The sequence below is a fragment of the Silene latifolia genome, chromosome 2 (genome assembly GCF_048544455.1).
Source record: "Silene latifolia isolate original U9 population chromosome 2, ASM4854445v1, whole genome shotgun sequence".
Lineage (NCBI taxonomy): Eukaryota > Viridiplantae > Streptophyta > Magnoliopsida > Caryophyllales > Caryophyllaceae > Silene > Silene latifolia.
The window spans coordinates 7,813,724-7,840,409 of record NC_133527.1 but is presented as its reverse complement, the minus strand read 5'-3'; the positions used below and the strand labels follow the sequence as shown (position 1 = coordinate 7,840,409).

The 26,686-nt window shown below is 36.5% G+C and overlaps 2 protein-coding genes and 1 long non-coding RNA gene across 5 annotated transcripts; all 3 read right to left on the bottom strand.

Moving 5' to 3' along the window:
- Positions 1–470: 470 nt before the first annotated feature.
- On the bottom strand, positions 471–1,538 carry LOC141642185 (uncharacterized). Its single transcript, XM_074450899.1, has one exon. It carries the CDS (start codon positions 1,485–1,487, stop codon positions 795–797), a length of 693 nt encoding a protein of 230 aa, XP_074307000.1. The 5' UTR covers positions 1,488–1,538; the 3' UTR covers positions 471–794.
- A 2,446-nt stretch (positions 1,539–3,984) lies between these two features.
- LOC141642186 (uncharacterized) lies at positions 3,985–8,732 on the bottom strand. Its single transcript, XR_012543197.1, has 2 exons — positions 7,906–8,732; positions 3,985–4,330 (listed from the first exon to the last, which is right to left on the bottom strand). It is a non-coding gene; the product is annotated as an uncharacterized LOC141642186 (long non-coding RNA).
- A 6,789-nt stretch (positions 8,733–15,521) lies between these two features.
- Positions 15,522–26,086, bottom strand: LOC141642170 (uncharacterized). 3 transcript variants are annotated; one of them, XM_074450883.1, is made up of 12 exons: positions 25,778–26,086; positions 23,233–23,353; positions 22,924–23,067; positions 22,257–22,453; positions 22,086–22,161; positions 21,156–21,329; positions 20,504–20,700; positions 20,334–20,409; positions 19,372–19,545; positions 18,702–18,898; positions 18,543–18,618; positions 15,522–15,622 (listed from the first exon to the last, which is right to left on the bottom strand). In XM_074450883.1, the coding sequence occupies exons 1-12, from the start codon at positions 25,897–25,899 to the stop codon at positions 15,575–15,577; spliced, it is 1,602 nt and encodes a 533-aa protein (XP_074306984.1). In that variant the 5' UTR covers positions 25,900–26,086; the 3' UTR covers positions 15,522–15,574. The 3 variants fall into 3 exon arrangements, with proteins under 3 accessions (XP_074306984.1, XP_074306983.1, XP_074306982.1); XM_074450882.1 differs by lacking the exon at positions 15,522–15,622 and adding an exon at positions 16,123–16,358; XM_074450881.1 differs by lacking the exon at positions 15,522–15,622 and adding an exon at positions 17,006–17,774.
- Positions 26,087–26,686: the final 600 nt, after the last annotated feature.

Genomic DNA, 26,686 nt, shown 5'->3' with positions numbered 1-26,686 from the left:
AGTTAGATGAACTCGCTTTTGGGGCGATATATCGAACATGCATTTCTTTTATATATACATCGTCTTATTATAAGATCGTACGCAATATAATTAAATAAGAATTTCAAATATCAATTAAAACTTAGGTTGATCATATGATACAGACATGATGCTAGGGCCCGACTCAGTGTCCGGTGACATCAAGTCTCGACATTCATCTTCTCACATTCTTTATGCATGTAGGGTCAATAGTTTTAATTGTGCCTATATTTTAAATGTGAACAAGTAATACTGCAATTCTATATTATTACAGTAGCGTTATCTCATTTTCTATACAGAAAATTGGACGGAATTTAAACCACAAACCAAGGAGAAAAGAATCCCTCATTATGTTGATTATTAGATGATCATATGTACTAGTAGTAGACAAGCATTTTACACCCATAATGAATGCATAAAGATTAAAGACTTATAAGAAGAAATGCACAATTGCACAAACTCCTATTTTAATCCCCACAAAATATTCTCATATTCCACAATCCCATACCATGTACAATTCTTCTTGCATATACCATTCTTTTCCATACAAAATATTAAAATTTAAAAACATAAAAAGATCAAATTTAAAACATCTTAATATACCATAAATTAGCCAATTATCTTAGGGAAAAAAACCTCTAATTAATCCCCCTAAAAAAGCTTAATTAAAATAATTAAGCTAATTAACTAAATTTTTTCCCTAATCCCCCTACCCCCACCACTCAATTTATGCATTTTTTAATGCATATTTTAAAAAAAAAAATTATTAAAATGCTTCACATAAATCTAGCAATAAGTTCTTGGTATCTTCTATATGACTCAATTTTTTCCAACCTAAATTTCTCATGACAATCAGCAATAAACATATCAGCAAGCTTATCAATTTCATTTTTATTATTTTCTTCACCATCTTTCAAATTTCCATGCTTTGCACCTTTCTCCTCTAACCATTGAAGATAACTCGAGAGCTCACTAGCATCATCTTCATCACCAACATTGCAATCGTCTTGACCGCGATTTTTGTCATCAGTCGAGTAGACTGAATTCCATGTAGAATCATAGTATATATGACTTGTACTACTATTAGGGTTTGTACTAATACCTTCAAACATAGGTGAAGGAATAGGTAAAACATGAGATGAAGAAGAACACCAATTATAATGAAGCCGAAATGACCCGAATAGTATTTTTTTTCGATATTTGTTTTTTCTCTTGCTTTGTTTTAAGTACATTAGTTGGTTCTCCCGGAAAACCTCTAGGATGACGGATTTGGCCTTGGATAGGGCTCGAATAATGCGACAAATATGCGAAAATATTAGGTTATGAATGACGGATTTTATTTTCATTGTAGTAATAGATGAAGAAGAAGATGAAGTAGAAGTAGAAGAAGTTGTAGGAGATGTTTTGTTCATAGTTAAGAAAATGTGAAGAGAAGAAAGAGGGTTTTTATGGTGAGATGGATTAACCATAATATTATTATGTTTTTTTTATGATATTTTTGTGTTATGGGGTACTAGTCCAAAATGAGATATATAAAGGGTCTCGTTTACCAATATGTTGGTAATAATTTTTAATTTAATTTAATTTTGGTTGGGAGTTGCTTTATTGTATGAGGTATTGTACATATCCACTTTTCTACCTTTGTGTTTTTATTTTTTAATTTTAATTTTCCCTCCAACTTTGTTTTGATATTGAGGGTGACATGTACATTAGATTCTTATATATTTTGAAAGTTTATACTTATCTATTAGAAGTATAGAATAATAGCTAGATTAGATTGTGTTACGTCTAAGTCTAACATTAGTACGATACCGGATTATCGGTTAATAGTTTGTGGAAAATTTTGAAACAGAATATGAGAATATTAAAATTCCAATTTTATTATCTTCGATCATAGTTATAGTATTTTGGTGTCGACCATTTGATTAAGTTCCCCGTCATGAGTTTTAACATTGTTGTATTTCCAGGGCTTGAACACAAGACCTCTGGTTGAGCTAAAATAAATTCCTTACTAGTTGATCTAAATGTTCATGAGTTCGATCATATTTATAATATGAGCTGTTAAGTTGAGACTGGTTTATCGACATTAAATACAAACTTTACATTATTTGATTACCACAAAATGAAAATAAGTAAAAAAGTATTGCTTATAATAAATGTATGAATGAATTAATAATTAGTTAGCCAACCAATAATTCTTCAAGAACATTTAAACTTGACTTAAACTCAAATAAGACTTGCATAATCCTATTCGATATTATACATCCTACTCCCATATTTAACAATTTCAATAGTAATTATCATATATACCGTGCCATATCTAACATCAGTTTTACATGAGATCAACTGTATTAAGGCGGTCTTAGGCCCTGTTCTTTCTGACTCAATTTCGGCTCATTTCAGTTCAGTTTAACTTTATTCAATTCAGTTCAACTTCATTCAGTTCAATTCAATTCTATTATATTCAGCTCAATTCAATTTAGCTTCTTTCAACCGGGAAAAATAGGAGCTATTAGACAAATTTTAACTTGGTTAACATTAATTATGTCAATAAATGTTACCCATTTGTGTTTCCTTTGGTGTAACGCTGAAGTTTTAGGACAGTAATTAAAGGCAAAGCGTATCCCAATGCAATTATAACAAGAGGGAGTAAAAAAAGTGCTATGTACTTTGATCTTGTTTAGTGATCTGACACAGTGACACTTGATTTTACAGTTTTGTTGATTTATTTTAATCTAGTGAGGGTATTTTGGTAATTTAGTATCGTGCTGATGCGCAGCCGTTTCATACATGCAATTCTTGCTTAAAAACTCTACAAAGACCAAGTCATGCTAACAACTTCAATTCAGTACACATTGGTAAGTCTTCGATGCTAAATAAGTGGAGTTGAAACTATAAAGTATTCATCAAGTCATGCATGTATGTAATTATGTATTAAGGAGTCAATTGGGTCACTAGTTAAGTTAAATGAGGTTTAATTTTGACTTAAGGACCTTCTTGTTTAACTCGATTACGAAGATTGGATAAACGGGTCAATTGATCTGGATTTGTTGTTAGGTTGGCTTAGATTTGGTTAGTTTGAGTATGAACATGACCAAGACATTTCAAATACGGACGCTTCAAGTCAAGTTATTTCGTGTATGAGTATTAATAAACTTAACAAATGAAACTTGATCCCCAAAAAAACAAATAACTGCAATAAATTTGATATGATATTTGATGAAAAATTCAAAATAAGTAACTTTAACTTACCATACACCTCAATTAACCTGATTTAAATAAAATATGAATTGAAAACATGCATACTTTAATAAAATCACACTCATGAGTCATGAATTTGAACTAGTTTTTATTTGAAACCATCTTACCGAAATATAATCATTTAAACTCATCGAATCAGTTGGATATGTTTTTTCTATATATGTTTTTCTATAGAAAATATATGAATGTATATGCATTCTGTTAAAAATTAATCAATAGTATTGCAGCTCGAATTTCATTCAATCCCACATTGACCCGCGCCATCTTATCCCGCCACAACAGCCTAAAAAATTTCCCTCGAACAATGAGTGGTCGAAATAAACTCGAATAGAGTCGAGCCAAGATTGAAATGAAGGCACATTGAGTAGGCGTATACTATCGCTTCAATTTGACTTGAGCTGATGAGTTATTTTGTGGTCTGGTTACAAGAACGTTTAAAATATGAGTCACTTTTAATCGAGCTATTTTTGGCCAATACTTACGAGTGGGTGAATAAGGTGTGACTCGGATCATTCCTTCTAACTCGAATCGGACGAATCAAGCTCGACTCCACCCAAATGCCCTTGTGATAGAAGTTGTATGCACCAACCGGCCTCATTGAGTAATCGATTAGGGCAGCTACATGCCTACATAGATGTTATTATTACTCGTAACTAGCAAGTATTGAACGTGTAGAAACGGGGTGATAATTATTCTATGCAATTCGTTACATGATCCAAACAAACAGTAAACTGACTGGTATATTTGTTTCCTCATTTTAATCAAATCAACAAGGACAATCACTAATTCACTAGCAAGTGGCAATAAATAAATCCAAATTATACACTCCTACACAAAAAAGCACGACAATAATAATATAAGTAATCAATTCGAAAAACTAGATAGAAAGTACAAAAGTGATGAATAAAATGAATTTTATCTAACAAATAACATAAATCATACAACATGACAATCTTAGAACGTAAGACGATCCTTTTATTGGCTAAATTCTCATTTATCACTAGACTGGGTAAGATTGACCTGTCCCAGTGACCCGACTCGAAATCCGACACTACAAGAAAAACTAAAACAGGCGACCGAAATTTGGCGACTGATAGATGTAGTCGCCAAATTGGCGACTGATTTTCAAATTGGCGACTGAAATCAGTCGCCAATCTGGCGACTGTCTTTTTTAAAAAGGGAATCAAACGTGGCGACCGAGGTTTTAAATTTGGCGACTGATTAGTGGGTAGTCGCCAATTTGGCGACTGAAATTCAGTCGCCAAAATGAATTTCAGTCGCCAAAATTTTTAATAGAAACCAGCGTCTCTCCTACTTTACTCTTTACGAAAAAAAAAAAAAAGGGAGAGCGACGAAACAGCGGCGACGACACAACCAACGAACAACACCACACAACCACCCTTCCACCGCCATTTCCACCGCCACATCCACCCTCTTCAATTAGGTTAGTTGTTTTTGTTTAATTTCAGTTTAATTAGTTTAATTTGTTAGATTAATTTGTAGTTAGTTTGATTAATTTGTGGTTAGTTGGTTAGATTTATTTGTAGTTAGTATGTTTGATTAATTTGTAGTTAGATTTAGTTTAATTTGTAGTTAGATTTAGTTTAATTTGTAGTTAGATTTAGTTTAATTTGTGTTTCAATTAAAAGGGAATGATTAAGGGGGTTTTTGTCTTGGTTTAGGGTTATGGGTGGGGGTGGTTTGGTGGGTGGCGGTCGGCCGGCGATCGGCCGTGGTGGGCGTGGTTGGGGTGGGTCGTGGGGTGGTGTTTGGTGTTGGTAGCTAAGTGAAACCGTCTCATTATCATTAGTATTAAGCTAAGTGGAACCGTCTTAATTATTATTATTATTATTATTATTATTACTAAGTTAAGTGAAACCGTCGTATTATTATTAATATTAAGCTAAGTGGAACCGTCTTTTGCATTAATGGAATTAGCTAAGTGGAACCGTCTTTTGGATTAAGAGAAATTAGCTATTAGCTAAGTGAAACCTTCTTTAGAACTTGATTTTGATAAATTTAGTTTGATAATTCATGTTATTGATGAATTGAGGTTGAATAACCTTATTTTTTTTATTTTTCTTTTCTCTTTTCAGGGTTGTCACCGCGGTAGCTGTTGCTTCTTGTTTTCTTTTGATTTTTGCTTTTACTTGATTAGGTAACCTCCTCTTACCAGTTACCTTTTAAATTTACTAATTTTAGTTCAAATTATGCTACGGACTTTAGGATAGAAACCTTTATTATGTGGTTGAATTGTGCTATTGATTGACTTAATTAATTTAGTACTTGATTGTGTTGTTGTTTGATTTGATGTTGACTTAGTACCCGTTCAAGAATTACTCATTAGGATTAATTCTTGAATAGTCCCCATTTTGGGACTGTCTTTGTACGTTTCAAGTCATTTAGGTAGTAAACACGTACTTGTGATTTATTAATGAGGAATGAGTTTGGTGGCGATCCCTTTAATGTTCTCCGAATACATGTATATGTGGAGTAATTAGTTATTCTACATAGATGTGTATTTGGAGAACTGAAGGGAATTGCTGCCGAATTTTTTCCTCTAATAAATTACAAGTGTGTTTGCTAGTGACTTGAAACGTACATTGACGGGTTTAGGTTGGAGTGATAAGGACCCCATTCGAAGATGGATTACTTATTGACAATATTTATATATTGTTTTCATATGTTTATTGTATAATTTGGAGTATAATGTTTATTGTATGTAATATTATTGTTATTTTTTAAAAATGTTTAAATTATTGTGGGGTCTTCTTTAGATTAAAATGAAGAGATTGGAACGTTCATGGATGTATGAAGGAAGATTAAACCATTCCAATAAGAAAAGACGTCCTACCAGTAGATTTATAAAGGGTGCTAGCGAGTTTATTGAATTTGCTAAACAACAAGATGAATATGACTTGGTAGACAAAAAACTTAGGTGTCCTTGTGCCAAATGCAAAAACCTGAAATACCAGCTTGACATTGTAGTAGAAGAACATCTCATTATAAACGGGTTTAAGCCAAATTATTACAATTGGATTTCACATGGAGAAGCATATTCTCCAATTCATGAACAAACTCACACCCATCAAATACAAAATGATGAGAACCCATATAGAGAGATGGTTGTTGATGCTATGGATTCCACTATTTTTAAAAGTGATGACCATACAACCATTTCTGAAGAACAACCGCCACACCCACAAGCAAAAGCCTTTATTGACATGTTAAAAGTCTCAGAAAAACCCTTATATTAATGAAGCAGAATGACATTGTTACAAGCCGCTTCTAGGCTAGTTACCTTGAAATGTGAGTTTAATATGCCATTTGTTAAGATGATTTGATAAGAAGTTTGGCTTTTGGTCCTTCAAAAATGGTAAGAACGTGGAATCGATACTCGGTTAATGGGTTTAATTTTCAAACATTCAACCACGGTAAAGGTAAGGCTAGGTGCAATTCGGGGGTTACTATTTCTTCTCTTGATGACAACGAATACTATGGTATAGTTGAAGATATCTTTGAAATTAGTTATAATGGATGTGACCGAGCTTATAAAACTGTCTTATTCAAGGTTGATTGGAAGGATAATTCGTATTTGGAATGAGAGTACATGAACAATACAAGCTTGTAGAAGCGAATCGTACTAGAACATACTCTAAGTATGATCCATTTATACTTACACATCAGGCTCATCAAGTGTATTTTGCTACTTATCCAAGCACAACAAATGATAGAAATCAAAATGCGTGGTGTGCAATCTTTAAGACAAAGGCACGGTCACAAGTTGATACAACTTTTTTCCAAGAAGAAAACGTTTCAAATGAAACACTTTTGTCTCCACCCGATGAAATCAACTATGAGCATGAGAATAAAGATGGTGAAGACATGGAAGAGGAAGAATATTATGATGTGGAAGAGAGACTGCCGGGGGAGGATGAGGAGGAGGAGGAGAGAATGGAAGAAGAGGAGGAGAGGAGGGGGGAAGAGGAGGTGAGGAGGAGAAAAGGAGAAGGAAGGACGAGGGGTTTGGAGATGAAGATGATTATGATGATGATGATGACGATGATGAGGATGAGGATGAGGAGGAGGACGACGACGACGACGACGATGATGAGTATGATTAAATTGGTATAATTTTGTATTCCTCAAGAGTAAATAATTAAAATTTAGAAGTCCGTATAATTTTCATTTATCATTATTTGTGTTAATTTTTATTTGTATTACTGCAGATGGCGACTGATTAGGGGTAGTCGCCAAAATGGCGACTGAAATTCAGTCGCCAAAACCTTATTCAGTCGCCAAATTTGCTCAGTGATATAGGCTACGTCACCCAAATGTGGGCGACTGATTCCACATTTGGCGACTACATTTCAGTCGCCAATTTGGCGACTACCTAAAATCAGTCGCTAATTTGGCGACTACTATTTCAGTCGCTATTTTTATCATTTGGCGACTGATTTGTCAGTCGCCAAATTTAGCGACCGTCATTAGTCGCCAAAGTTAGAAAAGGCGACTAAGGTCTGCGACTGATGTTTGGCGACTGAAATCAGTCGCCAAATTGATTTTGGCGACTGATTTTAGTCGCCAAAATCGGTCGCCTGTTTCAATTCTTTTTGTAGTGCGAACTAATGAGCCGAGCATGACATGTAACTCAAATTGACCTGACCTGAATGTTTATTATTGCAAAGTGACCATTATCCCTCCCAAAAAAACTTGATAATAACATATCCGTAAATGACCCTAACTCGAAACGAGCCAATCTGACCTGATTTGACCCTAAATTTTTCCAAACCTGAAATAACCCGGTCCGAATTGACCTGACCCGGTTACGACCCGTTTACTGGGTCTAATTTATCTATAGGTGGACCGTTTTATAGTGTAAGTAGACCTGACAATATTGACCCTGACCCGAATAACCTTTCCTGGCACCCGAACTCAAGATTCGAGTTTGACCCGAACTGGAATTGTCCAAACCCAATATAACCCAATCCAAATATTTATTGTTGCAAACTGATTATTATCCATAAATAACATTTTAATAGTCATCCTGAAAATAACCCGAGCTCGAATGACCCCAACCGAACTCCGGTCTCCGGCAAACCTGGACGAACCCAATACGAATCCGACCCAAGCTCCGGCAAACTCAGAATGACCCGATATGAATGTTTATTATCGCAAATTGATTATTATCCATAAATAACTTGATAATAACTGGCCTGAAAATAACCCGACCTTATCCGACCCAAGCTCCGGCAAATTCAGAATGACCCGATACGAATTCGACCCGTTTACCTGGTCTATATGTAAGACATTATTAATTAGAAAAGATAATGAGATCCAAAAAATGAGGGTAAAAAGTACATGTTCCAACAAAGAATCTTGAAGGGGTAACATATTCTCAAAGCATTGGTTAACGAAGAAAATGGGAGAGAGGACAGTAATTGACGTAGTGTGAGGGGTGTAGGAATTAGGATAGTATTATTAGTAGGAAGCGAGTCTCCCGCCTCTTAATACGCCTGAGCCAATACTCGATGAGCTAAATCTGCCCGATTCCTCGCCGATCTTAATCTTTCCATCTTATGTAATGACAAATTGCATGTCTCCCCTATGCTCTTCTCTTCTGTTTTAATTTGCATGTCTTATCTTCACTAATAAGATTATTATTATTATTATTATTATTATTATTATTATTATTATTTATTTTATTATTATTATTATTATTATTATTATTATTTTGCTAATGTAGTGTACTAGCGTGTAGTGTGTATTTAACCTGATCTGAACCTAACTTGTATGGAGTACTAGTCTTTATACCAAAAAAACAAGCCTAATTTGTAGTCTGATTTGAAATATATGTATCCTTAATCGTTACTCTGAGGTGATTTACTAGAGGTATAAAACATTTTTCAATCTAAATTAAATCGATTGAACCGAATGTGTGTTCAAAAAACCAAATTCGAATGAACCTCAATTCTACGTGAACCAACTTGATACGAAATACTCCGTAGACACGACAAAACTAATTACAGATTAGGAGAAAAAATTCTTTTAAAATGCTTTGACTAGAGTTGGGAAACTTCACCCGGCCCGGCCCGACAAACCTGACCGAAACCCGAAAAAGTAGCAACCCGAAACCAAGCTAATACGACCCGTTGCGATCGGATACCTGATATGACCCGATGATCAGTGACATGAACCCAAACGTGACCTGATATGAATCTAACCTAATATTGACCATTGGACTTGATTAAATTGATGACTCAAATGAAAGCGCCTTAATGTTTAGTTTGGTATATTTAACTCAATAACGAAGTAAATAAACCAAATAATGGCCAGAAACTAAACAAACTGATATAAAAACGGTTGGATTGCGATAAAATAACTAGACTTGCTAGTTAATTGCTAATGATTCGACCTAAACCCGCCTCGAACTGGTACATCAATTGATGACCTGAAAATGACCCAACTCGACTCAAAAGAGTAAGATTGACCCGACCCAAACCTAACCCAACTCACCAGCTGATTGCCACCTCTAACTCCGACTCGAGATTGAGCCGACCTCTTACTAGCCTCCCATAGTTCTATGACATAGTTTGAAAGAGATCACAAAAGTTAGGATTAGCGGTTAAAATGAATATACGGGTACACTAATAGGAGTTTATGTCTTTCATTATAAAATAAGGACTAATAATAAACTTATCTTTAGGAACTTTATTGTATGTTTTTCCGCAGCATCGTTGGTAATCATCTGACCGATAATTTTGCAACTTTTTAGGTCATTAAATAAATGTCTCATAAAAGTATGTATTTAAAATTAATCGTAAGATTTAGAAGTGATTAGCACGCGAACTATGTTTATGAAACTTTTGTGCTTGGGATTAATGTAATAAAAGGGACGTATTGACCGTCAAATTAGACCGTGTTAGGCATATGAAATCTTTATAACATCTTTGTGATATAACATTCCTAAGCTAGCTGTTACCTACTCTTCTTGAGAGGGATATATACCAAGTTATTTGTACCATAGTACCAATAATTCTTGTTTTATTTCATAGTGTCGATGGTGTTAATTCTTATTTAAAACCGTTATATATGTACAAGTAGCGGTGTATACAGCTAATCGACAATGAGCTTTAACGAATGTTGAAATTTCATAACATTCGTTTGACTGTATTCACTGTAAGTATAAAACGGTCTTACGTGAGACTTGTTGAAACTCACGTTGACACTATTTTCATTTGAGTTACCTACATAAATAGCCTTTTTAGGCAATACAAATATTAAGGGTTTTTCTAACGTGTGCTCTAAGGGCACACATTAATAATCCATATATGATAAGATTAACAACATATTCTCATTAAATATGGTAAAAATGAGAATCTACTTGAGTATCTCATGTGAATTTGTTGTTAATCTTACCATAAATGGGTTATTAATGTGTGCCCTTAGGGCACACGTTAGAAAAACCCATATTTTAATTCTACCAGGTTTTTAGCGTATTTACACTATCTATTTACACCTTCTTCTTTCTTGCTTAATTTCAGTGCATTTCAATTTACGCCAGCTCTATTCAGTTCAGTTTAACTCAGCTTCATTCAGTTCAGTTCAGCACATGTCTTAACAAATTAACTTTTACTTCAGCTCTACTCAGTTCAGCTTAGCTCCATTCAGTTCCGTTTAATTCAGCTTCTTTCAGCCGAAAAGAACATGGTCATTCTATTGTTTTAAGTAAAATATTAATAAAGCACAACAACGACGACAAAACAAAAAATCCTAAACTTGAAAGTTCAAATTATATCACAGTAATTCATGTATTCGGAACAAAGGAATAAATTAAACTGATGTTACTTCACTACTTCATACGATAAAACAATACATAAGTAATTTTGATTATTTCGTCATATTACAAAATCAGAGAATAATATTGTTTGTTGCGGAGTACTCCGTAATCCGTATCATTTAGTGATTAAATTTTTGAAAATAAAACTGAATGATAAGTGTCTTTGTAAAAAAATTTAGGCAACCGAAAGAGGATTAGAGGACACAATTAGAATTAATAAATTATTACTCAAGAAACTACAAAAGAAATTTCAAAGACAAAGACACAAAGTACATACGTAGTTGTTAGTGTGGAAGGGATAAACATGAATTTGTAGTAATTCCTACCAATAAAATCCATAAATTAAACTAGATGCTATATCCAATCTTTCTTCCATCAACCATATCCGTTTGTGTTCCTTTCAAATTTCAATTCATCACACGAATAAGATGAAAGATGATTGATGTTTTGACAAAAAAAAAAAATTGATTGATGTTACATGTACTTATCTATATGCTCAAAAGCTTTCCGATATGGATTAAGATGTCGTTCTTTTGTGCTTAATTTCAATTTCAGCAAGTTCAGACAGTTCAGTTCAGAAAATTTAAGATAAACTCCGCTCAAAAAAACAGGACCAATGTCATCACTCATCACATTACGAAATCAAATCATTGAAATTTTCAACTTCTGTCCTTGTAACTATAAATCCTAGTTCTGTCACGGTAGTGAATAAATTAGGTCAATTCTGTTCAGAAAATTCAATATAATTTCAGTCTAAAAAAACAGGACCAAAGTCCTATTACAAAATCAAGTTTCAAAAATTTCAATATGTTTATCCTTACATAACTATAAATCCTAGTTCCGTCATAATAGTTAAAAGTCCGTGAATTATCACAAAATCTCATTGAAGACGGCGATATCCGTCACAAACTTGTGACGGATACCGTTTCCTCTCACAAAATACCCATGAGAGGTGAGTGGGGAAGCACATGGGAGTGCCCCCACCTTGTCCCCTCTCCCTTTTTGTGAGAGGTCTTCAAGCAAGACGCTTTGGTTAATTATAAAGGCAGTAAAATCATTGTTATCATCATAAGAAGATTAATTAGTTGGATGATAGTGAATGTTGTTTAGGAAGTGGCCAAGTAACATTCCCAATCCTCTCTGCCGCCCCCTGATGCTCTCCGTGTTCAGCGAAAGTTAGTCACGCACGGTTTTCATCAACATTTTCTAATTTCAATACTTCTCTAGTTTTCATCATTTTATAATTATTCTGTAATATTACTCCGTATTACACCAGGTGCAACAGTTTTCAGTTGGTCTCCCTCAAGACGGTCATGTTCGTCTTAACTATAAAACGGGATACTATTCCATATAGATAGATGAGACAAAAATTTGTCCTTCCGTAAGCATTATGTTTTTTTTATCTTATCAATCTATTTGACCCATTTTATTGTTTAAGACGGATATGTTCGTCTTAAACAAGAATATGTGAGTGACATGTAGAGCCGACCACAGGTCAGGCCGGGCTCAACCTACTAAGCCCTTAACCGGCCCGTAAAAGGGGCATGCTGGGGGATGTTACCCAGACCCGGCCCGTGGTCGGTCTTAGGCGGGCCGGCGGCCTGTTTATTTTTTTTTAATTTTTTTTTTAATTTTGCCTAAAATGGTGGGTTGGGCTCAAAAAATAGAACCTGGGTCCGGCCCGTATATAGGGTGGCTGATTGTGGCCCATGAGGCAGGTCGGGCCGGGCTAGCCGCCTAGCTCGTTGCTTTTGCTAGGTCTAACGGCAGCTATTCTTACTTATGACGGTCACAAGCTTGCAACGTTTCACAAACTCCTCTTCTTTCTAACATTATTCAAAATAGTTGTGACTTGTGAGACGTCACAAGCCTGTGACCGTCTCACGAGTATCAATATACGTACAAGGCAAGTAAATTAAACGAGAGAGACATGAAAATAGTATAATTGGTGCGTACATGACAAGCAAAATTCCAGGGAATATAATATAAGATAGAAAAAACCTTTGTACAATATATAAACTCCGACAGGTCTTGTTTAAGATGGAATATTCGTTTTATAGATAAAGCAAATCTAAGTATCAGCACGGTGATATATAATAGAGAGAAAACTTTTGATATTTTCTAACTTATCATGCTATTTGGTTTATATTTGACCCGTCTTGAGATTTAAGACGGATATTTCGTGTTAAACAAATTTGAATCACCACATAGACTGAACTATCAGTGAAATTGCATGAAGTACATGATAAACGATGATGCATGGGGCCTCTTGATATTATGATCAAAGGAAGCAAAAGGAATCAAAGAACAAAGTGTAAACAAAAGAATATTTATAGAACATGAAATATTGCAGAGAACCACCAAACATGACTTTAGACTATTTACTAAAGTTACCTTGATTGAATTGTATTTTCCAATTTTGAAACTAACTTTATTTGTTACTTAAATATTCGTATAGAATAATCAATCACCATCATAGATTGCCAATATCATTTTACTGACTATGTTCTAAAGTTATAATAAATCGAGTTATTCTCTTACAAGTAAATTCTCTCGGTTTTGATTAAATGGTGAAAGTTATACGGAGTAATCAACTTTAGTATCTGATAACTACTAACTAGGGGTAAAAACTAGACCTGGTAAACAGATTATTCGGGATGTCTTTCGTGATGACAACTAACAAATTCAAGGCATAGTTCAACACGCATTTTAGCCTTATTCATGAGCACCCTATGATCAATACTTTCGACATTGTAACCCTGCCGGTCGAGTTACTAACCCACTGGCTTTTGAAAAGTAAAATGCATTGATATTGAGGAGTTACAGATTCCGAAAACAGAATAGATGTAATTATGATATACAAAACTGCTAGGATATGTAAGGCGAAGATAACCCCATGCTACTCTTTCATAATGAAAACTAACAAATTCAAGGCACAGTCCAACACACATTTTAGCCTCATTCATGAGCACCCTATGATCGATACTTTCGACATTGTAACCCCGCCGGTCGAGTTATTAACCCGCTAGCTTTCGAAAAGGAAAATGCATTGATCCTTTAAAACAATAATTCAATCTCCTAATCTTAAAAACCATATTCTCAATCCCATGGGATTTACAGTACAGAATAGCACAACAGTATCAACATCACATTCACTTTAAACAATGTTGTAAGCCACTTTGGAGCATGCCATATTGCACTACTGACATTTTATGCACCAAGAAAGTAACTTCTCAGCAGTTAAAATTATTTAACTGACATCATTAAAAGGCAAACAATGATGGCAACCCTTCAATGTCCATCTGTGTTTACCTGTTTTAACCTGAGAATTTACTGAGTATACATTAGAGAAACTTGAAGAACTTCATCTGTCATGTTCAGGTAAAAGCAAATTTTCATGAAGACATGAATTCTGAAAAAGCTGGTGTATGTTTATAATGATGTTTTTCTGATTGTTCGACAAAGACAATTGGCACTATCTCCGATTCCGTCTCAAATTTATTGTCTACGACCTATGTTGCGCTGCTCAGACTCGTTTAGAAGTGTCCGATACTGGTGCATGTTTAAGTGTTGGACCCCTCAGCCATTTTAATGAAAAATATGCATATTTTGACTTAAAATGAAGTGTTGAGGTGTCATCGCCTTAACTGAGTATCGAGTGTCTGACACAGATACGACCATTAATTTAAGTATTTAACCTAATCTACATGGAGAACTGGAAATAATACGAGCTAAAACCGTTTATATTTACAAAATATAATTTTCATATCACCGGTTCTCGGCTAAGCAGGCCGAATTCAACTCTAAAATTGATCCGGAATAATGAACTCAAACACAGATAAGAAAAGTCGGAAAATTATTGCACTGAGCGGACGTTAAAAAATTGGCTAACAGGGATGCGAGGGCAAACTATTAATACCCGGTAACATTTACCGTCAATCCAACCGAGTCTTTAGCAAAATGTAGCGACTCAACGACCATTACCGCCAGTCCGCCAACGGCCAACCCAATAAATATTGCCGAGATACAGATACCATGGTTGCGCATCAGATTTCCTGCCAGGAGTTTCCTGGTATATTTGGAGGACCTTACCTAAGCATTCCTGCTAAATACTCGGTATATGCTACAGTAATATTCATGTTTTGTAATGGGGTTAAAGGCAGAATGGAGGAATCAGAACTTCATTCTAAATTCGTTCCGTGTGAATATGGTGTGGAGATAGCATTAATGATGAGGCATGTAGATCAATCCAGCAGCCGTAAAACCTTTACGGAGTAATCACGATAAATCGCGACTATTTTAGCTGTCACGTCTTGACGCAAAATACGAGTACAATAACATTTACAGAACATTGACAGAGTAATCGTGATACGGTATATCATAGGTCAGATTTAATACAATCACCTAACCGATGAGCACGAAATTTCGAGTGACGGGATTCGGTAGAAAGTTTGCTCATGTAGTACTACACAAGACCTCATATTTCATCACTTTCTTGCTAAGCTGTCAAATGATTCAAAGAAACCAGCTTCAGATGAAGCAATTGCAAGCTGGAGCTTACGACACACGAAAATGCAAGCTGGAGCTTACGACACACGAAAATACAATCATTCATAGCAAAGTTAGCAACTCTGGCATACAAGCTATCTAACTCCGACCCTTCACTTCAACATCATATATTCATATATCAATTGTACGACACTCCAATACCTAGACATGACACGACACCTCGACACTTATTTTACAACAACAACAACAGAGCCAAAGTCTCAAAATGATTTGGGGTCGACTGACATGAATCATCATTTGAAACAAACCGTCTAGACAATATACAAGCTTGACACTTCCTTTTACATCAAAGATAAAAAACGGCCGTGTGAGACACTCCTATGCACACCGTGTTTGGGTGCAACACTTGTAGCTGAGTCGAAGTACCGTGATTAGCAAGAAACAAGTTATCAAAAGGGAGTTGAAACAACAATGATTGGCACATGGAGAAAGTAGAAGATTGATGGTAGCATGACATAGTGAAGTTCCTACTTCATTTTGCATACATAAACAGCATCATAATAAATGATTTAGTTACCAGCTTATGACCTAATATGCAAACATCATATTATGCATCTCATCTCACCAAATACTAACAGCTTACTACCACTTTTTACACCAATAATCTGAAAGCTATCGCAACTCTTGTCATCGTAAGAGATGCATTGAATTGCGATTTCTTCTCCAATGACTGTCGTACAAGAAAGCGCGAACTGTTAGATGGAATGGACCCAACCAAAGGTAAACTATTATGTAAACACATGCAAGTAGGTGAGGTACTCGACACTCATTCTCTACGATACTATAGATGGCTAATACGTAAACCATTTACCTTGGGAGCCTTGATATGAGACTAGCTAGGAAACATAACCTGCAGTGCAGACAATCTGGCCAAGTGTTCCCCTAAAAACGACGAGCTTGAGACTAGAGAAAATTGAACAGCGACCCAAAACTGAAACATACTCGAGATCTTTGGATCGGATTTGTTTCTGAATCCAAAGGACCGGGTCTAGGGAGCGCGACTAAGGCTGATTCCCTAGATAGCATGACTACTAAATAGCAGTTGCAGTTACGGAACTCTTTGGCAGCCTTAATTTAGAGCTGTGAAACTTAGCAGAATAGATAATTTGGTAAGTACAGAACATTTGAACATGGACGTTATGCTGGAGGACTTCAGTTCAAGCAAAAACCATAAAAAATATTCGTAAAATACTTTCACACATTTAAACATACATCCATGTTGGAATTACAGTTCTCGTTGCAGTCGTCGAGTGAGCGTAAGATATAAATTGCAAACAAAAGAAAACCTAATCTTCTACTTGTATTGGCCGACTAGTATTGAATAAAACAAATTTATTAGATAAAACAAATTAAGAGAGTGTTTTAGATTAACAAGCATGATTTTATATTGCAGGGTTCATAAGACCTATCCCTAAACCCTCCTAAAACCTTACCATCCTTCAAAAACATTTAACACTTCGTAATTGCTTGATCATCAGGGGAACACCGCACACCAATACAGATATAAACCACATGATATATGAGTAACTAGGCATCCTCATTGGCCCATTTACAGGTATTTCAATTCAGTATTGCTTGGGAGGGTCGGGAGGCATGGCAAATAAGTAAACTGAGGTGGTGGTGCGTATGGTGCTGGCGTAGACGCTATTGGAGGGCTAGCATAGGACGTTGCAGAAGGATATGATGAGACTGATTGGGAATAGGTATAATATGAGCTCAACCGGACAGGTTGGCCTTCTGCTGGCCCAGGTTGTGGAAATGGGTTCACCAGAGGGGGTGGTGTAACCATGGGACTCGTGACTAAAACAAGTGCTTGAGGTTGTGGGTATGGTTTCACCAGAGGGGGTGGTGTAACCATGGGACTCGTGACTAAAACAGGTGCTTGAGGTTGTGGGTATGGGTTCACCAGAGGGGGTGGTGTAACCATGGGAGTCGTGACTAAAACAGGTGCTTCAGGTTGTGGGTATGGGTTCACCAGAGGGGGTGGTGCAACCATGGGACTCGTGACTAAAACAGGTGCTTGAGGTTGCTGATTGGGTGTTGTTCTGCTTTTCGTATCAGCATACTTTACTAGGATGTTGCGGCCCTGTAAGTGATAAAGAAATCTCATTGAGTTCCTAGCAATAACACAAGAAGGCATAAGTGCATAACATGGGCCTGAGCACAAGATAACGGGACAAAACACAGGGTAGGACAAAACGGTTTCTAAACAATGAGGCCAGCAATCTATTGATTGCAAGTATGGCACCAAAAAATACTCCCCTTTCACCTACTGAGCCTCAGAGTCTCAGACTATATCTCCCCTTTACCTATCAAACCTATGACTACATCAAGTCATCAACTTTCTCACTGTCTTTCAACTGTGAAACCATATCACTGCAGCACCGTCTCCCTTTATTTCTCACCCTCTACTTCTATAGAATCTAAGAATTGTGAAGTTTGAGGTGGACACTGGTTAAGAGTGGAAGTGCGAAGATTGTTAGGCGTATGAAAGACCCAAAAAAATAAATAAAAACATGATTGAAAGCGATATAGGTCTACTTGAAAGAAGAAAATATGGCATTAAGAGACCGCAATGGATGGATTGAATTCATACGGATGGATCACAAACAAAATATGGCATTTGTCTTGTTTTATTTTAACTTTTCCATAATTTGTTTTCACCTATTTTTTTAATTTTTTCCACTGTTCTTTCAAACTTCTTTTATGATTTTCTCGACCATTTTGGCCTGTATTAACAACACAGACAAATTAAAATTGATTACAACTGCAGCCATGGCCATTTTTAAAGAGGCAACCTTATGGATCGCATAAATGAATAAAGCAATGAAAGGAAATATCCAAAATCACATACCCCTAGAATTCTGTCTGTATCATCAAGGGCCTTCTTTGTCGCCTCCAACATCTTGTACGTAACAAACCCAAAGCCACTACTCATACAGGTTAGAAAAGCATCAATCATTACGTGGGTATGCTCACATAAGAGATTTAAGGAAACGAAAATGGTTATTACCGAGATCTGTTTGTGTTTTTGTCATATACAACTGAACCCTCTACAATCTCACCATGTCTGCTGAAAAAACTGAGGAACATCTCAGTCGTCGTTTCAGGAGACAAGCCCCAAATATAGAGTTTCCTCTGTGCAGGATCAGGGGTGATGTTTGCACTACTTAAACCTTCACAAGCTAGGTTGCACTCCGTTAAACGACCCTGCAGTAAGTATTGTCAGTGATGGGAAGAGCGGATGTAAACCTTCTATCGAGTGTAGAAAGTAAAATACAAGCACGAGTAAAAATAAATAATTCATTTCACCCTGCAACCATCCGCCGAAGGATCAAAACCACAGTCAAGTTTATCTTATGAGTATCTTCGCAGAATTTGCTCTAAATTACAGTGAATAAAGTTCTACGATAAATATTTCAAGTTATATAACCAATTTGCACAACGATATGCTTCAACAGGGGCTTCTCACAAATTGCAGAAAAGAGTAAATTGCTTGACAGCAACTGATACTATTGTACTTCTTATGATCCTTCAATCGACGTATTATTAGAAACCCAGAGAAATTTCTTTTGAAGTTTTAAATCATGCTCGTGGACCATCCCTGTTGGGAAATCTACGAAAGCAAAAACAAAGCTAAAGTAAAGAGTTCGCAGACGGCGTAAACTGAAATGGAAACTCACATCAATATACTTGCTTGATGCTCCAAGAGCCTCTTGAGCTGACTTCATGTTTCTTGTGCTCACCAGAGGGGGTGGTGCAACCATGGGACTCGTGACTAAAACTGGTGCTTGAGGTTGCTGATTGGGTGTTGTTTTGCTTTTCGTATCAGCATACTTTACTGTGATGTTGCAGCCCTGTAAGTGATAAAGAAAGCTCCTTGAGTTCCTAGCTATAACACATGAAGGCGTAAGTGAATAGCATGGGCCTGAGCACAAGATCGAGCTGGGTGGGGTAAATACAGGTTGAGACGGGACGAAATAAAGGGTAGGACAAAACTGTTTCTAAACATTGAGGCCGGCAATCTATTGATTGCGAGCGTGGCACCAAAAATACTCCCCCGTCACCTACCAAGCCTCAGACTATATCTCCCCATTACCTATCAAACCTATGACTACATCAAGCCATCAACTTTCTCACTGCCTTCCGACTTGAAACCATATTACTGCAGCACAGTCTCCCTTTATTTCTCACCCTCTACTTCTAATATAAGAATTGTGAAGTTTGAGGTGGACACTGGTTAGGAGAGGAAGTGCGAAGGTTGTTAGGGGTATGGAAGACTCAAAAAAAAAAAAAAAAAACATGATTGAAAGCGATATACGTCTACTTGAAAGAAGAAAATACGGCATTAAGAGACCGCAACGGATCGATTGAATTCATGTGGATGATGGTATATGTCTTATTTAATTTTTACTTTTCCATAATTTGTTTTCTCCTATTCGTTTTTCCCATGTTCTTTCAAACTTCTTTTTATGATTTTCTCGAAATCGGAAGTACGCGTTCTTACCATTTTGGCCTGTATTAACAATCACATAAACAAATTAAAATTGATGACCTGCTGCAGCTATGGCCATTTTTAAAGAGGCAACCTTATGGATCACATAAATCAATAAAGCAATGAAAGGAAATATCCAAAATCACATACCCCTAGAATTCTGTCTGTATCATCAAGGGCCTTCTTTGTTGCCTCCAACGTCTTGTACGTAACAAACCCAAAGCAACTACTCGTACGGGTTAAAAAAGCATCAATCATTACGCGGGTATGCTCACATAAGCGATATAAAGAAAGCAAAAAGAAATGAAAATGGCTATTACCGAGATCTGTTTGTGTCTTTGTCGTATAAAACTGAACCTTCTACAATCTCACCATGTCTCCTGAAAAAACTGAGCAAAATCTCAGTCGTCGTTTCCGGTGACAAGCCCCCAATATAGAGTTTCCTCTGTGCTTGATCAGGGGTGATGTTTGCACTACTTAAACCTTCACAAGCTAGGTTACACTCCGTTAAACGACCCTGCAGTAAGTATTGCCAGTGATGAGAAGAGCGGATGTAAACCTTCTATCGATTGTAGAAAGTAATATACAAGCACGACTAAATATAAATAATTCATTTCACCCTGCACAGTCAAGTTTATCTTATGATTATCTTCGCAGAATTTGCTCTAAATTACAGTGAATAAAGTACTACGGTAAATATTTCGAGTTATATAAGCGGTTTGCACAAAGATATGCTTCAACAGGGGCTTCTTACAAATTGCAGAAAAGAATAAATTGCTGGACAGCTACTGATACTATTGTATTTCCTATGAACCTTCAAGTAACGTGTTATTAGATACCCAGAGAAATTTCTTTGAAGTTTTAAATCATGCTCGTGAACCATGAGACCATCCCTGTTGGGAAATCTACAAAAGCAAAAATAAAGCTAAAGTGCAGAGTTCACAGACGGTGTAAACTGAAATTGAAACTCACATCAATATACTTGCTTGATGATTCAAGAGCCTCTTGAGCTGACTTCATGTTTCTTGTGCTCACCAAAGGGGGTGGTGCAACCATGGGACTCGTGACTAAAACTGGGGCTTGGGGTTGCTGATTGGGTGTTGTTCTGCTTTTCTTATCAGCATACTTTACTGTAATGTTGCAGCCCTGTAAGTGATAAAGAAAGCTCATTGAGTTCCTAGCTACAACACATGAAGGCGTAAGTGCATAACATGGGCCCAAGCACAAGATGCGAGCTGGGTGGGGTCAATACAGGTTGAGACGGGACAAAATACGGGGTAGGTCAAAACTGTTTCTAAACAATGAGGCCAGCAAATCTATTGATTGCAAGCATGGCACCAAAATACTCCCCCGTCACCTACCGAGCCTCAGACTATATCTCCCCATTACCTATCAAACATATGACTACATTAATTCATCAACTTTCTTCCGACTGTGAAACCATATCACTGCACTCTCTCCGTCTACCTCTATAGAAAATAAGAATTGTTAAGTTTGAGGTGGACACTGGTTAGGAGGGGAAGTGCGAAGATTGTTAGGGGTATGGAAGACCCAAAAAAAAAAAAACATGATTGAAAGCGATATAGGTCTACTTGAAAGAGAAAATATGGCATTAAGAGACCGCAATGGATGGATTGAATTCATGCCGATGATGGTAATTGTCTTATTTTATTTTTACTTTTCTATAATTTGTTTTCACCTATTTTTTTCCTATCTTCTTTCAAACTTCTTTTATGATTTTCTCGAAATTGGAAGTACACGTTTTTACCATTATGGCCTGTATTAACAACACAAACAAATTAAAATTGATTACGGCTGCAGCTATGGCCATTTTTAAAGAGGCAGCTTTATGAAGCACACAAATCAATAAAGCAGTGAAAGGAAATGTCTAAAATCACATACCCCTAGGATTCTTTCTGTATCATTAAGGGCCTTTTTTGTAGCCTCCAGCGTCTTGTACGTAACAAACCCAAAGCCACTACACATACAGGTTAGAAAAGCATCAATCATTACACGGGAACGCTTATATAAGAGCTATAAAGAAAGCAAAACAGGAATGAAAATGGCTATTACCGACAACTGTTTGTGTCTTTATCATATGCAACTGAACCTTCTAGCAGCTCACCATGTCTGCTGAAAAAACTGAGCAAAATCTCAGTTGTTGTTTCCGGTGACAAGCCCCCAATATAGAGTTTCCTCTGTGCTTGATCAGGGGTGATGGTTGCACTACTAATTCCTTCACAAGCTAGGTTGCACACCGCTAAACGACCCTGCAGTAAGTATTGGCAGTGATGGGTTAGAGCCGAAGTAAACCTTCTATCGAGTAGAAAAAGTAACATACAAACACCAGTAAAAATAGATATTTCATTTCACCCCGCAACAATCCACCGAAGGATCAAAATCACAGGCAAGTTTATCTTATGGGCATGTTCGCAGATTTTGCTCCAAATTACACAGAATAAAGCTCTACAATAAATATTTCGAGTTATATAAGCTGCTTGCACAAAGATATGCTTCGACAGGGGCTTCTTACAAAATGCATAAAAGAGTAAATTGCTAGACAACTACTGATATTATCGTCGTTCCTATGATCCTTCAAGTCAAGTGTTTTTAGCAACCCAGAGAAATTTCTTTGAAGTTTTAAATCATTCTCGCGGACCATCCCATTGGGAAATCTACAGACTACAAATACAAAAATAAAGCTAAAGTGCAGACAGCGTAGACTGAAAAGGAAACTCACATCAATCAACTTGCTTGATTCTCGAAGAGCCTCTTGAGCTGACTTTATGTTTTTGTAAGTAATAAAACCAAAACCACGACAAATTCCAGTGATTTTGTCATGGATCACAGCACCTTCCTCAATTTCTCCATGAACTTCAAAAGCCTGGCAGTAGAACGAAATTTTATAGTTCAACCAAAGAAAAAGCGTAATAATCCATGAATGTGATATACAAAAGTGCTACAAAAAAAATTGCAAATTTCTCTTTAAACAATAGGCATAGTCACAGACAAACAAGCAAAACCAATCAGCAGACAAGCACGCACTCACAGCACACAATTTTTCCGAGGAAGTGTTCCATGCCAACCCACGAACAAATAGCCTTCTGTGTACACGATCACCACTTGCAGTATTCATAATCTCTTCAGCTATATAAGAATATTTGGACCCCCTTCATGCCACAACATGCAGGCAAGCACACACATGCATGAAGTTAATACATTGCACACAACACAAACTCACGAAAAATAAGAATGCTCCTTTACTGGTATTAACATTATAGTCTAGAAGTCACTATGGAAGGAATTAGCAGAACAAATATTTAACATTTGATATAAAAAGCGTATAAACAAAAGAATTTGATTAAGACGATGTTAAAATATGAACAATATTTAACATTTGATTAGGAGTAGAAGCTAACACAAAATTGCACAAGTCAATTCCTTACTCTAGAGCTCCGACAAATGGCTTAACTAAGGGGAAGGTAATAAATGACTTACTCTTGGTGTCACTAACCTCAAATATCAGTAACTATTACTCCCTCATCTCGGTGAGAAGTTATCTACTTCTGTTCTGGGTGTATTATTCAGTAGTAATCTATTTCCATTTTTGACAAGTTTTTGTGGGTCATCTTCCATGTGCAAACGGAGTTAATGTGTTTTGTGTGGTAAAAAATCATTCATCTTCCTTCCCTTGATCTTTGTGCCAAAAGCAATAGATAACTATTGACCGGAGCGGAGGGAGTATAGTAGTATATGAACACAGTAAACTTATAAAGTCATTAAGAAAAGATAGTATGTGTTATCCCTATTGTTGTTTGCTAAATTTCAATTTATAGATTATGTAAGGAAAAGCAATCTTTATGTAAGCAAAAGCGATCTGATGAGCGTTAATCGCAGGAGTTAATAGAGGGGGAAGGGCAAGAGAACGGAGATAGATAACACATAATAGTTTTAGGTTTTGGGAACCCATGCCGGAGAGATTTAGAGGTACATTTAAAGTTAAGAGTGTTGTCTTTCTCAAGACCCAACAAATCTTTGATTCAATATAGTGCAAATCAATTGACCTCCGCCAAACAACCTCTATAGTCTACTGTCTACCCACGCCATTACAAAAAGTTGAGAAACATAAACCAATAACATTTTCGTAACTGTACATCAACTAAATAGAATAAGGAATAGTAGTCGATGTTGTTGTCTTGTACTCCGTATATACTTAAAACCATTTGAACATGCATCAACAGGATAAGCACGATTGCTCATAGCCTCATACTATCACACTCGGTGCTCTCGCACTCCACCAGAAACCAAGTGACAATAAGAGGTGTGACAATCACAATAAGTAATCAAACTAACCAATTTCATTTAATATTGCAAATTTAACTGAAACAGACACCTTAAGTCCATGAGCCTTCTCGCAAATCACGTGCATGAAATAGAACAAGAGTGAGCCCTAGGAAACAACAGTAAAGGCTCACTAGGATTGGAGGCAACCATTACAGTGGTAATTAAATTCAAAATAGAAAAGAAAAGGAATAATGTTAGTGAGGAAGACGCAAGGGAGGATAAAGGGGTGGTGGGGAATTGTACTTCGATAAGAGACTGTAACCTGTAACTACTATCTCCTTTATGGATAACTATTACCCTTTCTTCATCTCCTTCCTCCATTGATCCCCGCCGTTGCCTCCTACTTTATTTTTACATGCATTACTTGCATCACCTTATATAGAGAGGTGATCAGATACGAGCTTAAGTCAGACCCAACGTGCATCATGCGTTCCATGGACAAGCGGGTTAACAATTTGGAGACGGTTCATCAGCTGTACCTTAACTTTTAACAATCCATTGTTCATAAACGGTTTTTTTTGGTGGGTTTACTATGCCAGATCCTATAGGCAGAACAACCAATGAACAACTCTATCCATGTCAATTACACCATTCAATCAACCTCATCACAATAAGTATGGTCTAAGACTGTAAACTCTAAAGAGAGCATCAATGGTTCTTGCTTTCAGCTTTTCCGAAATAGCAAGCAGAGTTCTTCTTCTTCCTCAACAACAACATCAGAGTCTTAATCCCAAAATGATTTGGGGCCGGCTGACATGAATCATCCTTTAGAACCGTCCATGGGTGAACGCACACCTCAAAAATGCGAAATTATAGAATTCCTCGCCAACAATAACAACATTAAATCCAAACTATCCTACGATTGGTGCAGTAGAGAACCCAAAACAACACTTACATTGCATGCAACTCTACAAACGAACATGACCATCAGACAGCTATTACTCACTTATTTACAAACTCGGAAAACCTTAAAACTTGCAATCCACCATAAAAAGATGTAATTATTAGCTCAATTATCCTCAGTAGAATGGAGCTCAAATACCGAGAACACAACCAACCCCTAAATGTAAAAACTAGTTACCAAAAGACCCGTTTTACAATAAACTTGTGCAAGACCGCCTCACACGATAAATAGTTCAATAGCTCTAACAAATTAACAACAAACAGCAATATGAAACATACCCATTAAAGAATAACAATAAATTAACAAATACAATAACAACGAAAATTGTAACAGAAAAAAGGCATACAATTTGGCAAGAAGATCAATTAGCTGGGGTTTAGCGAGAGGTTCAAGCAAAGAACGCAACGTTTCTTCAGAAACGTCACTATTATCAACCTCTTCAAGTTTCCTTTTCTTTAATTCCGCCATCGTTGCTACTTTTTCTGGCGTTGGTAACAGTTACCGGCGCTTTAGAACGAACGTTGGAAAGCGTCAGAACTCGGGAGTGTGAACAGTGTTTGAAAGCAATGGTTTGCACTTTGCAAAGTTTGGGAGGAATTGAATTTTATTTGACCCGTCACAAACTCGTCTTTATTCAATTGAATTCTATTCCGCCATAAGCTCGTCTTTATCCAATTGAATTTTATTTCACTCGTTATAAGCTTGTAACGGATATTGTCTATCACAAATTGTATTTGTGAAATTCACTCCAAGCATTTTATCCGGGCTTTGTTAGCAACTATAAGTAGGTTCGGTTCTTCCGATCGAAACCGACTTATTTGAAGTGAACTGAAATTAAGTTCGGAAAAAATGCCTTCTAGTTTGGCTTTTTTTTTTTTTTTTTTTACTCGTTAGAGCTGATAAACCGGTCAACCGGATCGGCTTTGGGGCTGATAAGTTCGGGTCAGAATATTTCAAGTTTATAAGAAATCGAGTCATGACGGGTTATTTCGGGTTCAAGTTTGCTATCACCAAGTTATTTAATATGAAGCAATGTTTAGTTTGCAACAATAACCATTCAAGTCGGTTCATTGCTTTTGGTCGAGTTGGATTACAATCAATCTTTCGTCCTGGGCCGGGTCAGGTCAGGCCCTTCTTATGATTTGGTTATGAAATGAAATTGGCCCATGGGCTAACCCATTAATGTTCTTGGTTTTGTTACTATTTGTTACTATTGCAAGTTTGCAACTATTGATTGTCAACTCATGTTATCAAT